At 34.8% G+C, this 13,630-nt stretch overlaps 4 protein-coding genes across 4 annotated transcripts; 3 read left to right on the top strand and 1 right to left on the bottom strand.

The window, feature by feature from the left end:
- The first annotated feature begins 1,295 nt into the window (after positions 1-1,295).
- On the top strand, positions 1,296-3,579 carry LOC135835270 (histone-lysine N-methyltransferase SUV39H2-like). Its single transcript, XM_065349453.1, has 4 exons — positions 1,296-2,146; positions 2,245-2,685; positions 2,765-2,964; positions 3,201-3,579. Exons 1-4 carry the CDS (start codon positions 1,859-1,861, stop codon positions 3,520-3,522), a joined length of 1,251 nt encoding a protein of 416 aa, XP_065205525.1. The 5' UTR covers positions 1,296-1,858; the 3' UTR covers positions 3,523-3,579.
- A 138-nt stretch (positions 3,580-3,717) lies between these two features.
- LOC135835269 (uncharacterized protein F21D5.5-like) lies at positions 3,718-6,173 on the top strand. The gene is made up of 7 exons (XM_065349452.1): positions 3,718-4,042; positions 4,125-4,492; positions 4,680-4,997; positions 5,082-5,360; positions 5,432-5,719; positions 5,797-5,858; positions 5,934-6,173. The coding sequence occupies exons 1-7, from the start codon at positions 3,904-3,906 to the stop codon at positions 6,046-6,048; spliced, it is 1,569 nt and encodes a 522-aa protein (XP_065205524.1). The 5' UTR covers positions 3,718-3,903; the 3' UTR covers positions 6,049-6,173.
- LOC135835268 (intraflagellar transport protein 74 homolog) lies at positions 6,020-9,262 on the bottom strand. Its single transcript, XM_065349451.1, has 9 exons — positions 8,628-9,262; positions 8,353-8,553; positions 8,014-8,269; positions 7,709-7,905; positions 7,455-7,631; positions 7,133-7,357; positions 6,741-7,049; positions 6,423-6,647; positions 6,020-6,326 (listed from the first exon to the last, which is right to left on the bottom strand). Exons 1-9 carry the CDS (start codon positions 8,724-8,726, stop codon positions 6,111-6,113), a joined length of 1,905 nt encoding a protein of 634 aa, XP_065205523.1. The 5' UTR covers positions 8,727-9,262; the 3' UTR covers positions 6,020-6,110.
- A 1,890-nt stretch (positions 9,263-11,152) lies between these two features.
- Positions 11,153-12,677, top strand: LOC135835265 (putative nuclease HARBI1). The gene is made up of 2 exons (XM_065349443.1): positions 11,153-11,514; positions 11,599-12,677. Exons 1-2 carry the CDS (start codon positions 11,249-11,251, stop codon positions 12,461-12,463), a joined length of 1,131 nt encoding a protein of 376 aa, XP_065205515.1. The 5' UTR covers positions 11,153-11,248; the 3' UTR covers positions 12,464-12,677.
- Positions 12,678-13,630: the final 953 nt, after the last annotated feature.

Genomic DNA, 13,630 nt, shown 5'->3' with positions numbered 1-13,630 from the left:
GATTTTGGTGGCTAAAAAGAGCTGTTACTTCTTTTCAACTTGTTAAAAAAGTTAATCCACATTTTAAGCGGTTTCCAAGGCGATGGAGAATGGTTGTGTTTTTTGATAAAACCAACCTTCCCTGATCCAAAGATCACTATTTCGAACCATTCTGGAGTCTGTAAAATCGAGTTGATGGCTCATTTTCTAAACCGACTAACGGGCTGATTCGTATTTGAGCTAATTTTCAGACGAGAGCCTTTTTTTGAAGAGCAATTTCTAATTATTGATATTTTTCACGATTGAGCGATCTAAAAATACACCCTCAAGGTGTCTGTCTGGAAAATCGACCAAAATGTGGATAAACTCGCGGAAAAGGCCGAAAATAACGTACAACTCAATTCTTAGTTTCCTGAATCAATTTCCGCCCCTTATGGAAAAATTTAAAAATTCTGAAGAAATCGGAAATTTTGCTGGGAGAATAACCAGGTCAAGTTTTTTCTGTTCGTTGAAAAAAAAAACATACTTTAACTACCGAAAATGTGAATTTTGGATTTTTAAAAATTTTTCAAAAATAGAAAAATCAATTCGTACAGTTGAAAGTTCGGCGAAGATGTTCAAGACCATTTTCTTTACAAAAATAATCCATTTTGATAGGCTGCATGACACTTTTTCAAAAATCAAGGCCCGATTTTGGCTCAAAATTCTCGAGAAATTCTCAAAGAATATTTTCATAGAAATATTTGAATTTCTAACGAAATTTCAATCGATTTTGATAGGTCACATGACACTTTTTCAAAAGTTTTAAAATTATGGCCCAATTTTGGCCTCGGCTCAGAATTATTAAAAAGTGCTCAAAAAACATTTTCTTCGAAATATTTGAATTTATCGCGAAATTTCAGCTCATTTTGATGGTTCACAGACACTTTGTAAAATATCTTGACAATAATGATTCAATTTTGGGCATAACATTTTCCTCGTTTTTTTAGGTGAGGAGGTGAAATGGATACAGCAAGTAAAAAAAAATTGTGAATGATGAAAAAATCGTTTTTTTTTTTGTAAAATCAATTTATTATTTGACCAATGTTTCAAAATACTTAATCGAAAAATTTAGAAAGATGTACTCTTTTTCTTGTCCATTTACTAGATTCATTTTTGTTTTATGATTGACAACTTCAATATTCATTAAAAAGTAGGAGAAAAAATTAATAAAAAGGGTTAAGGGTAACATTGTTTATTAGTAGGTAGAGGTACCATTCAAAAATTTTCTGTTTGCCCAATTTTCTTTCTTTCTTTCTTTTTATCTTTTAATCAGTTCAGTTTCAAAATTAAAATCAAGAGATATTTTTTGCTGTTCAAAATTTGAAATCATTTCCCACCCTTTTCCCCTTCTTCCTACTTCAAAAACAAATCTGCGCTGCAAAGTTCAGTTCAACACCCTTTCATGGCAACACTGCGGTCGAACAGGAAAAGGTAACATTTACGAAAACCTGGATGCGATGCTGTATAGGGCAACTATTGATTTTTCGAAGCGAAATTGCGTCAAGTCGACGTTTTCGTGGAATTCTTTCTCAAAACCGAGTCAGTTCGCAAAAATGCTGAAATTTGGATTCGTTTACTTTCGCGATGCACTTACGAGATCTTTTTCCGAATCAAAAATCTAACCAGCTCGATTTTTTTTTCATTTTCAAAGTGAACGTGCAAATAATAATCGTATTATATAAATAAATTCCGAACGATGCAGCCGTTTACAAAGTTGTGACCTGATGAAAGAAGAAAAAAATTCTATTTCGGGACCTCGAGCGGTTTCTTTCAAGTTCAAAATAGAGCTTAATTTCAACCACGTGACTGCAGCAGCTATACATAGTAGGTAGGTATCATGAATAATATAAATCAGCAAGAAATAATCGATAGGAAGATAGTCAACGATACAACCTACAACCTGGTGCTGTGCAAGGATAACGGTATGAAAATGAAATTATGGATACCAGATTATCTCATGACTAATGCTAAAGCAGATGAGAATAATCGAAAAAGTGCTGAACAAAATGTACCTAGACCTACTTCACCGCAAAAAAATATTTCGAGCTTGGAAGATAAAGTTAACCAAATTTACAGTCAATTAAGCAGAGCAAATGATACTGAATTGCTCGAATTACAAAAACAAGTAGGTAACATCATAATAGGTAATTATTTTCGGTAAATAGATAGGTACAGGTACCTACATTAGGTACTAAATGAGACATTTCAAATTAAATATTACAGATCGTCAAGTTGAACTTGAAAGATTTACCAACGTCGCAGAAATCCGAAATAAACACGATGATCGTGAAAATGATGCGAGATTACAAAACGACACAAAAAACCAGCCCACAACTCGTGCAAAAATTACGACAAAATATTCTTCGCGAAGAAATGGTGAACAAAAGACGAGATCAATTATCAGTGTTGTTTTGTCTAGAAAAAGAAATCAATTTGGTGGCCAAATGTAGGAAAAAAATTACCGTCGAGAACTTCGTTGATTTGGAACTATTGCCTTTTGATTTTTCTTACATAAATGCCAATATCGCTGGTGCTGATGTATCGTTTCTAAAACATCCTCCTATCGGATGCGATTGTATAGGAAAACGTATCTGTTTATTGAATAACTGTTGTCCGGAAATGTTCAATAGTCAACCTACCTACAATGAAGACGGTCAAGTGATGGTGAGATATTAAATTCTATATTACCTACTTGAGGAATTGGAAATTTTCAAATTATCGATAATTTGTTAAATGGTTACAGATTCCTTCAAATATGCCGATTTACGAATGCAATAAAAATTGCAAGTGTTCGAAATCATGCGCAAATCGTATCGTACAAAGAGGAAGTAATATCAAGTTCATCATTTTTCGAACCGAAGATCACGAATGGGGCGTTCAAGCTGCTCAGTCCATCAAAAAGGGCACCTTTGTTGTGGAATATGTTGGCGAGATTGTGAAAAGGTAAACGAACATTTTGAAATATCTATTTGAGGAATATTTTTAATTGTAAATAAATAAAATTAAAACGAAATTTTCTTACTGAAAGGATTCTAAAACTTGTTACCTACTTGATGAGAAAATTTAAAGCTAATCAGAAACACTTTGGCTTACTCAATTTGGAGTTATCAAAATTTCAACAGAATACAAACAATTTTACTATTTTTAACCGGTAATTAAACGTACATTTTTCATTGCAGGAATCAAATAGATCAATTCCATCATGAAGAAAAACAGAATCATTATTTATTCGATTTAAACTTCAATAAAGAAGACTGCTTGTACACGATTAATTCTTGGAAACATGGAAATATTTCACGTTTTATTGGTCATTCTTGTGCACCTAATTTACACGCTTATTCGGTATGGATTGATTCATCGGATCCCAATATATATCACGTAGCATTGTTTGCATCTCAAGATATCTGTAATGGAGAAAAATTGACATTTTTACATAAAAATACATCCGTAAGTAATAATTGTAAATGTGATTCGTGTAAAGTTATTGTGTTTCAATTTTGATCGTTGTTTCTGTTTCTGATACTTAATAATAAATTACATGTTTATTCGTACGATTGATTCTTTGACCCAATATTTATTTAATACTTCACTCGATGGGATTTAACAAATAAAATCTAATGAATAAATAGAAGAATACAAGAGGAAAACATTTGCCTTCGTTATTTCAATGTAGGTAATCTTTCTAACACTAGTTTTTCACAGCTTCGGATGCATTCGTGTTCGATCGAGTAGTTTCGGAACAAAACACCAATCTCTGTAAACATGTGCTTGTTATCACTTTTTTCAAATTGTGTCGATTCGTTTTCTCTTTAGCAAATGCAAAAATATGCGATGAGAAGTCGTCCAATTTCTTTCTAGTTCATCGTAATATGCAAAATATTCATGGATGATAATAATTCAATAACCCTACGAAGCGTACAGAACGGTTCAAAATGTATAAAATTACACGATGGTTCAGTTTATCTATTGGGAAGAAGTCGTGATACTCAAATAACTGATCCGAGATGTTCTCGAGTACAGTGTAAGATCAATCACCTACAATATCATAATTTTCAGTAAGATACCAGTAGTAATTCTCATATTTTCCAATTGATTTCCTTTAGTGTTAGTCTCTGCCGATGTGAAACACTCTGAATTGGTTGTTGAACAAGTTGGTATTAATCCATCAGCAATAAACGGAATGAAGCTCGAAAAGGGAGAAAAACGTAAAGCTGTCCAAGGCGATATCATCGAAGTACTAGCATCCGAACATCTATTCGAAGTTGAATTCCCGAATTCTTCTCGCACAGAGTCCACTATGACTGATAAAGTTGAGAATGGTGGATTACCCATTGAGAAAACTTCGAAACCGAGTGGCACTTTGGATCATTTTTTGAAGAATTCCGCCCTGAAACAAGCAGGATGCTGGGAAAGTATTACTCCGGATAGTTTATACGTGTTTACATCAGATGGTATCAAAAGTAAAGAAAAGGTAATCACTAATACGACGATTTCATTTCATATCGCATCTTCGGAGTATTAATAACGAGGTTCGCTCTCCTGTAATTTTCACTATTTTGAGATGTAAATCTTATTATACTTCGAAGGTAAGATGTTTTACTTTACATAGTGGAATGAAAAAAATAATATGATCGAAATTCTTGTACATTTGTTCGCAGATAGCCGCATTCGATTTAGATGGCACCATAATAACAACATTATCAGGGAATGTATACCCAAAAGAACCGAATGATTGGAAAATTGCGTATCCTACTGTGAAAGAAAAATTGAAAGAACTGTATCGTGATAATTATAAAATAGTATTCTTCACCAATCAAGGTGGTATCGCTAGCGGTAAACTAAAATTATCAGATTTTAAGCAAAAGGTCGAAACGATTGTAAGAAAAATCAGTTTACCGGTACAAGTTTTCGTCTCCGGTAGAGACGACATTTATCGAAAACCTCGTCCAGGAATGTGGAATTGCTTAGTGACGAATGTAAGTAAGTACATACCTAATTGTTGAATTTTTACTACCCAACCACAGCTCAACAGTTTTCAATTTTTCAATTTTTTATTCCAGAAAAATGATAATATTCCTGTAAATTATGAAGAATCGTTCTTTTGTGGCGACGCTGCCGGAAGACAGGCACATTGCGAACCGAATAAAAAAAAGAAAGATTTTTCGTCTTCGGATCGTTTATTCGCTATAAACTTGAACTTGAAATTTTACACACCGGAGGAATATTTTTTGGGATGGAAACCAGCGCCGTATAAGTTACCGGACTTTTATGCGAAGAATTTGAAAAATACTTCTTTACTCGAACCAAAAAATGCTAAATTGATCGATGATTCCACCGAAGTATGGTTTGAATTTGTGTACTTTTTTCATCGTTACATTCTTCGGTAAATTAATCGATATCTTTTTCTTAGATAATAGTCATGATCGGATGTCCAGGCTCGGGCAAAACGTTCTTCTCTAAAACTCACCTAGTATCTGCAGGATACATCTACGTGAATCGAGATACCTTGAAAACTTGGCAAAAATGTGTCAAGTTGACCGAACATAGTGTTGGCAATGATAGATCGGTTGTTGTAGACAATACTAATCCTGATAAAGAATCTAGAGCTAGGTATATCAACGTAGGAAAAGATTTCAATGTTCCTGTTAGAGCTTTTTGGATGAATGTTTCGTTGGATCATGTTAAACATAATAACGCAGTTAGTAATGTTTCACTCTTAAGATTGAATTCGAAAGGATGTTTTTCACCAACTGTATTGGTTTTTTTTTTTTTTAGTTCCGCAAGATTACTGATACTAGTCACGAAATCATTCCTAATTACTCGTTGAATCATTTTTCGTAAGTTTCAGTGACATCTCAATTCTCATTTTTTAAAGCTACGTGAATAATGATTTTTTCTTATCATTATTTCAGAATCGAACCGCCGGACTTGAGTGAAGGATTTAGTGAAATAGTTCGAGTTAATTTTATACCGAAATTTAAGAATGACGAAGAAGAGAAACTGTATTACACTTATTTATTAGACTAACGTTGACGAGCTTCGTGCTTTGGTTTTGAAAAATGACAGATGTATTTCTCGTGATATCCGTTTTATATTTCTGGCAGAGGACTTTTGTATTTTTCCTTCAATTCTTCATTATATTTTCGTATGAATTCCGTAGTTTGATCTTTTATCGATTCGTAATTCATTTCATTTTTTTTCTCCGTAATGTATTCTTTTAATTCTGTATTATCTTGTTCGATTACCGCCAGTTTGCGTTCTAAAGCTTGCAGTTGTTTATGTGTTTCGTTTTCGTCCAGTTCTTTCTGTAAATTGTCCACAATTTATTTCAATTTTTTTTACCAATAAAATAAAACGTGTAACTACGTGAATATGGATAAATAATGATAAATTTTTTTCACCTGAAGTTTCTCGTATTCCTGCTGTACGTTTTTCAGTTCATCTTTTAAAGCATCTTGTGTTTCTAAGAACTGTTGTTTTTTCTGTAACAGTTCTTTTCTTTGATTCTCTGCTTGGTCTTTGAGATGATCAAGGTTTGTGTAGACTGAAAGCTCTTGTCGAGCTTTTTCCATTTTTTCTTGCAAATTATCAATTTCGACTTTCAATTTTGATTCTAAACCTTGCAACTGTAGCATTTGAAAAAAAAACGAATTAAAAATAAAATTAAGATTAAGAGGTATCTGTTACGCAATATACGTCTTTTTTGAAGCTTATGTTACCTTTTCTAAATACAGCTGTTTCTGCTTATATTGTATGAGTAAAGATTGTTGTCCTTTCGAATCACCGCTGTCAATTAAAGTCAATTCCTTGTTAATTAATTCGTACTCGTTTTCCGTCGGTGGCATTGTTAGTAAAAATTTGCTCATTTTGAACATGGTTTTTACGATGACAGATTTCAATTCTTGCAAATTCTCTAGCTCTAAATTTTTAGTTTCTTCGTACGTAGATAAAAACGATTCGATGGTTTCTTCTCGTTTGCGAAGCTCTAAATATTTTTTATGTCTGTCACTTTGGCATTCTTCCAAATCCTGAACATGAAAATTTTTCACGAAATTACTACCTACTTCTACTCGTATGAAAATAATAATTTTGATCGTGTATAATTGCAGACCTGGTCAACTTGCTCCAGCTGTTTTTCGTAATTTTGTAATTCTTCGTTTAGTTGATTCATGGAACGTTCCATGGTGGCTATTTCGGTATTATCTTCTTTCACTTGATTGAGATATTTCTGCTGTAGGTTGTTTGGGTTATTATCGTTTTCTTCGGCAACCAAATTATTACGTTTTTCTTCTAATTCTAAAAGTTTTAATTCCAATTTTACTGCTTCTTGCTTCAACTGTAGGTAAATCACATAAAGACGGTTAGATATATAGATAGGTAAGTAATTGTAGGTTTCAATGAAATTCTATGAGTGAAATGACCATTTCACTTACGGAATTATTGTACAATTGCTGTTGAAAGAGCGCTTTATCTTTCGTGATGGTGTCAAGCTCTTCTTGCATTCTATTGATAACCTCTTGCAGTTTCAAATTAGTATCCGATAATTCAGCATATTTTTGTCGCATTTCCGGTGGCATTGTTTCGACAAGTTTTTCTGCTACGTGCCTTTCCTGTTTTATATAGAAAGAAAAACAGGATTACATTTATCTGGAAGACGGAAGAGTTCAGTCATTGGGCAGGTAGGTACCTTTTGGATATCCTCTTCAACTTGACGTATTTGTTGCTGTCTTTGTGTCCTTTCGGCAAAAAGCTGTTCCAGTTTAACATGTTCTGCATCATTGGTAGCTTTCAAAGATTGATATTCAGCTTCAATATCTGCCAATTCTGTGCCTGTATGTAACCTATCCATAACCAAATTATAATCTGCCAACGTTCCTTGAAGTTCTGCAATAAAAATAAAGTATAATTTCGTTTCTTTGTGACAAAATGAGATAAATTTTACTCTCACACATAAGAATTCCTCGACATGTCGTCATGTATAAAAATACCTACCAGTCAGTTCTTTGGCTAGTTCTTTATTTTGTTTATCGTAAATTAAAAAAGCTTCTCGTTCCTTATTGCTGTTTTCGGTATCTTTTCGAATCGAAGCTATTTCGTTAGTAAGTTCTCTAATTTTCAACTGCAGTAATCCTTCGAAATAACGTTTATCTAGAACCTGACGTCTTCCAGGACCTCTCAAAGCTGTCGCTGTACTTTTAGCTCTGCTGCTCAAACCTTGTTGAGTTATTAAACGATCGGTTACATTTACCTGAGAAACACATTGATGACTATTATAGCTGTTGAACTATAGGCGAATTTATGCTCTTATTAATTCATCGACTCATCGCTCACTTGGTTATCTAAACGTGGAGGAGAAATGGCTCGAGAAAGGCCTTTTTGTTGAGACTGAGAAGCGGTAGAGATAAGTCGAGAAGCGGTGCCTTGAATTCGGGCGATTCCCGAAGGTGGTCTCCAACCACCATCTTGACTGTTAATTGACGATGCTGCTCTGCTAATTGGTCTCTCAGTACGAGCACCTTGGGCAGTAGGTTCCTGCATAAAATATGTATTAATATCACTCTTTGATAACCATCAAATCTCAACGTTCTATAATTTTATAACTTTACTCTTTGAGCTGTTCGAATTCCTCTTCTTGAAGATGGACGACCTTTGATTCCCTCAAAATTTTGATCTTCATTTTGCTTAGATGTTTTTGGACGATCCATATCGACGAGGACGATATTACCTACTGTATTTGGGTATCAACTTTTAATTCGAACGGTCCGGTGATAAAAAGCGATTGGTTGCTAGGGCAACAACTTATCAACAAGTACACACAAGTTCAAGTACCTTGAATTCAATTTGTGTACATATTTCAAATTCGGATTTTGGTTGCAATATTTATGATCAGCATTTTATGAGTACCTACAGGGTGTGCAAGTGCATAAAATATCGATTCCTCCCCCCCCAAGTTTTCTGCTAATTGCTAAATGTTTCAGTTGGCCACAATTCATACGTATCTATTTCACGTTGCCAATCTATTATTTTCAACAAACAACACTTTCTTTGGGGTACTCGATATTTTTGCACACCCTGTATGTATTAAACTAAATTTCTTCAGTAGGTGTACCAGTACCTCTACTTACCTCAACCCTCAGAGTCATTCCATGTCAATTCGACCAAAAAAGTGCGATTTTGAAAGTCATGTCTTTCGATTTCGCTCAATTTTTTTTACAATATCTACCCACCCAGTAAGTAAGAAACCCGCAATCAGTTTGGTTCCAGCCCCCTCAGAGGGTGGGTGGGGGGCTTCCATTATTTTCACATTGTCTCGGGGTACTCAACTTCAGCAGCGCATTCTTCCAAAACTATGATAGTTTGATCAAAACTGATTTCACAGTTCAAAAGGGTATTGAATTTTGAACTTTTCAAGCATTTTGAAATTTTTAAAATTTGAAAATTGAAAGTTGAACTTTCAAATTGGAAGTTCAGATTTCAAAATGGCGCTGTAAGTGAGAGCTACCATTTAAAATTCTGAAAAAATTTCCATAGATGCACCTTTTGATGATTTTTCAAAATATTCAAGTTTCGAGATGGGATCTCTTGAAGGAAGGGGGCACCCCCCCCCAATTTGGGCAAAACTTTCGAAAAAAAATCTGTGGCATGTGACATATCGAATTGTATGTTTTTAGTAACGCTGAACACGAATATGACGTTAGATTTTTGATTGGGCCCCATTCACGGCCCCCAGCACCTCCCCAAATGGGGTAAAAGTTCAAAATAAGGTTTTTTCGTGCGACACATCAAATAGTATGTTTTTGATGACGCTGAACACGAATATGACGTCAGATTTTTGGTTGGACCCCATTCACGGCCTCCAACAAATTTTTAGGACTTTTACCAATTGGGGGAGGTTCTCCGGGGCCATGGATGAGGTCAATTTAAAAAAATAAGGCTATATTCGTGTTCAGCGATATCGAAAACATACTACTTCATGTGTCACACGATTGAAACCATTTTTTATTAGGTTACCCCCCTTGGGGAGGTACTGGGAGCCGTGGATGGGTCCAATCAAAATTCAGACGTCATATTCGTATTCAGCGTCAGCAGAAACATACTATTTGATGTGTCGCACGAAAAAACCCTATTTTGAACTTTTACCCCATTTGGGGAGGCGCTGGGGGCCGTGGATGGGGCCCAATCAAAAATCTAACGTCATATTCGTGTTCAGCGTTACTAAAAACATACAATTCGATATATCACATGCCACAGATTTTTTTCGAAAGTTTTGCCCAAAATTGGTGGTGGGGGTGCTCCCTCTCCATTAACAGATCCAATCTCGAAACTTGAATATTTTGAAAAATCATCAAAAGGTGCATCTATGGACATTTTTTCAGAATTTTAAATGGTAGCTCTCACTTACAGCGCCATTTTGAAATTTGAACTTTCAATTTGAAAGTTCAACTTTCAAATTTTGAAAATTTCAAAATGCTTGAAAAGTTCAAAATTCAATACCCTTTTGAACTGTAAAATCAGTTTTGATCAAAGTATCATAGTTTTGGAGGAATGCGCTGCTGAAGTTGAGTACCTCGAGACAATGTGAAAATAATGGAAGACCCTCCCACCCAACCCCCGAGGGGTACTCAAAAACGTTGGTCGAATTGACATGAAATGACCCAGCAGGAAATGATTGATGGATCTGATTAAATCAAACTTTTCCTGAACCTGGACCCAATTTGACCACTGATCAAACCGGATCAGATCATGGCCAGGTCGAAGTTTTGATCCGGTTAGACCTTTTTTTCCTGAAAAAAATATTTATTTACCTGTTTCGAACCTAATGAGATCTGGAATCTGGATATTCCCTAGATCCAATCTTCTCACCCTGGGTAGGTAAATCGGTAATTAATCGATTTGTCGAATAGGTATAGTTGAAGGGTCGTTACAATCAATTGTTAGCAACGATTCATTAGTTAATGACTGTTCAATTGTGTTGTGAGATATTACAATCGTTGGTTAGCGTCTAACACACTGTTACAACGTATTTCTCCTAGCTGACGAACTTCTGTTGGTTAGCAATACTATTGGCCCATTTGAAATCGCGTGATGGTGTCATTTTTTTTTTGTTGCAAAAATGTTATCAGTACCCAGTAACTTTGTGAGCATGTTTGTGAGAATTGTGATAATTCTGTTTTGAAGTGCAAATATTTTTTCAAATTTGTCATAAAACTTTTACAATTTCTTGTTCATGATGGATAATATTAACGTAATAAACTACATTAATATCAATCTAGATAACAGTGACGATGAAAGCTGTAGTATCGACATGGACTCGGATTTCTTTCAAATGGGTATACAAGTAGCATTCCCCAGAGCTGGGAAAGTAGTACGTGAACGAAGTGATTATAAAAGATATCCAGATAACGAATTCCTTCAGAAGTTCAGATTGACTAAAACGACTGTAAAATTCTTGACTGAACTCATCAAGAATAAAATTTCTTCACCGACCACCAGGTAAAGTGTATCTTGTAGCTTACTTCAGTGTGAGGTACCTATTAATTTTGTATGATATCTACAACAATATACTGTTTCTTACAGAAATGATGCGACAACACCGGAGCAAAAAGTTTTACTTACATTGAGGTACTACGCCACTGGCTCATTTGAAGATGCGTTTGCTGAATTTGCCGGAGTTCACGAATCAACAGTGGAAAAAATAATCAAGTTGGTATCCGAAGCTATAGCTGAGCTTAGGCCACAGTTCATATACATGCCAGAAAGTGATGCAGATATCACGCAGATTCGACAAGAATTCTACAACATAGCTAAATTTCCCCGGTGCATTGGTGCTTTAGATTGCACCCACATCAAAATCCGTTCACCAGGTGGCAAAGAGCCGGAAATATTCAAAAATAGAAACAACTATTTCTCCATCAACGTGCAGACAATCAGCGATACTAAGCTGCGGATACAAAATATAGTTGCTAGGTGGCCTGGATCCAGTCTCGATTCTCATATACTGAAATGCTCTCGTATCAGACAACATTTTGAAAGTGGAAAATTCAAAAATAATGTTTTGGTGGCTGACAGCGGTTACGGAATTCAGAAATATATCATAACTCCTCTACAGGATCCGAAGACTGCAGCTGAAGTGCTATTTAACGAGTCCCAAATGGTAACTAGAAATCCTGTAGAACGATCGCATGAGGAGTGGAAGCTGAGATTTCCCATATTGAGCATCGGTATTAGTGTTCAGTTGTCAACAGCGCTCGCCGTTATTGTGGCGACAGCTGTTCTGCACAATATAGCTTTAAAGTTTGGTGACGATGTCCCTCATCCTACTCGAGAACTTGAAGCACTCATAGACATCCAAGAAGTGGAAAACATTCCTTTATTAACTGCAGGAAATAATCGATCCGTGCACAGGCATTCTTTCTTGAAATATTTTGAAAGTCAACTGTAGATCTGAAATGGAAATATCGTTTTAGGTATTTCGAAGATAGCGTTATTTTTCTAATTCGTTATAGTTACACGTTACGTTAATTCAAGATCGAACTATTGCGTTTTATTGCTCTTCTGAGCTTTTACGAATATTTTTTTATAATCTTTTTTGATTGTACATTTTTAATATAAGGACTGTGTTGTACTTTCGCTGAATAAATATCTTGAGTCGCCTATTTATGTAGAATTTTAGAAATCTGAAGAAACCTTGAAAAATTTGTCTTTTTCTGATGCGGGAAGGGAAGTACCAGACCTATTACCTACTATGGAGGTATAGAGTTGACTTGATACTAAGTTTTACTTTAGAAACACGAAAAATACACAGAAAAGTACGAATTAGGCTTTTTGGATTTTAGTATATATGTTGACACCTCGATGCAGAAAAAAATTGGAAAAATGACTAGAATTCTTGCGACTGTAGCAAGGGATGAAACATAGATTCTCATTCTCGTTTTCATTTTCAATATTTTGGGATTTTCAAAAAAAATGTCATTTTTGAGTTTGAGGTTTTAAGAGTAGGTATCAAAACCCCATAAAATTACATCAGACCAATTTGAAATTTTGGGAAATAAAAAAATTATAATTTTGAAAAATCGCGTTTTTTTGAATAAACTTTTTTAAAAAGACATACTTACCTAGGTAGTCGGTTAAGTATGATGATTCCCCTGAAACAGATTTTCACCGCTCCTACCTCAAAAGGTTAACTATAATGAGAAAAAATTTTGTACCCCTAAAGCAAGTATTTTGGGAGGAGGGGGGGAGGGGGTGCTATAATGTGTTTTTTCTAATTTTCTCATTTTTCACGTTTCTTTAAATGGATTCTAAGGTGTCCAAAGAACAAAGTCATTTTACTTTCAATAATTTTTTTTTCGTATACGTTGAATGTTACAACAACAGACCAAATATACTTTAAAAAATGATTCATACAATTTTTTCAGCTTAAAATGTTCATGAAACGCTCAAAAATTTTTTATTGAGATTTTCGTTTTCGTCGCGAAATTTTAACCCACTTTGATAGGTCGAACGGTGACGTTGTCGAAATGTCATACATTCATTCATGAATTTTTCAACTCAAAATTTTCATGAAATGCTCAAAAAAATTTTCATTGAGATTTCAGTTTTTCTCGTG

Source organism: Planococcus citri, chromosome 2 (assembly GCF_950023065.1).
Source record: "Planococcus citri chromosome 2, ihPlaCitr1.1, whole genome shotgun sequence".
NCBI classification, from domain to species: Eukaryota; Metazoa; Arthropoda; class Insecta; order Hemiptera; family Pseudococcidae; genus Planococcus; species Planococcus citri.
Note: the sequence above shows the minus strand (reverse complement) of the source record. Positions and strands in the feature narration are given on the sequence as shown.

Excerpts from the sequence above, each read along its gene's own strand:
- LOC135835270 (XM_065349453.1), top strand. The coding sequence starts at position 1,859 with ATGAATAATATAAATCAGCAAGAAATAATCGATAGGAAGATAGTCAAC. Across the intron at positions 2,686-2,764 it reads ATGAAGACGGTCAAGTGATG|ATTCCTTCAAATATGCCGAT; the intron begins GTGAGATATTAA and ends AAATGGTTACAG. Across the intron at positions 2,965-3,200 it reads GTTGGCGAGATTGTGAAAAG|GAATCAAATAGATCAATTCC; the intron begins GTAAACGAACAT and ends TTTTCATTGCAG.
- LOC135835269 (XM_065349452.1), top strand. The coding sequence starts at position 3,904 with ATGGATGATAATAATTCAATAACCCTACGAAGCGTACAGAACGGTTCA. Across the intron at positions 5,720-5,796 it reads ATGTTAAACATAATAACGCA|TTCCGCAAGATTACTGATAC; the intron begins GTTAGTAATGTT and ends TTTTTTTTTTAG. Across the intron at positions 5,859-5,933 it reads TACTCGTTGAATCATTTTTC|AATCGAACCGCCGGACTTGA; the intron begins GTAAGTTTCAGT and ends TCATTATTTCAG.
- LOC135835268 (XM_065349451.1), bottom strand. The coding sequence starts at position 8,726 with ATGGATCGTCCAAAAACATCTAAGCAAAATGAAGATCAAAATTTTGAG. Across the intron at positions 7,358-7,454 it reads AGCAATTGTACAATAATTCC|TTGAAGCAAGAAGCAGTAAA; the intron begins GTAAGTGAAATG and ends ATTTACCTACAG. Across the intron at positions 6,648-6,740 it reads AACAGCTGTATTTAGAAAAG|TTGCAAGGTTTAGAATCAAA; the intron begins GTAACATAAGCT and ends CAAATGCTACAG.
- LOC135835265 (XM_065349443.1), top strand. The coding sequence starts at position 11,249 with ATGATGGATAATATTAACGTAATAAACTACATTAATATCAATCTAGAT. Across the intron at positions 11,515-11,598 it reads ATTTCTTCACCGACCACCAG|AAATGATGCGACAACACCGG; the intron begins GTAAAGTGTATC and ends TGTTTCTTACAG.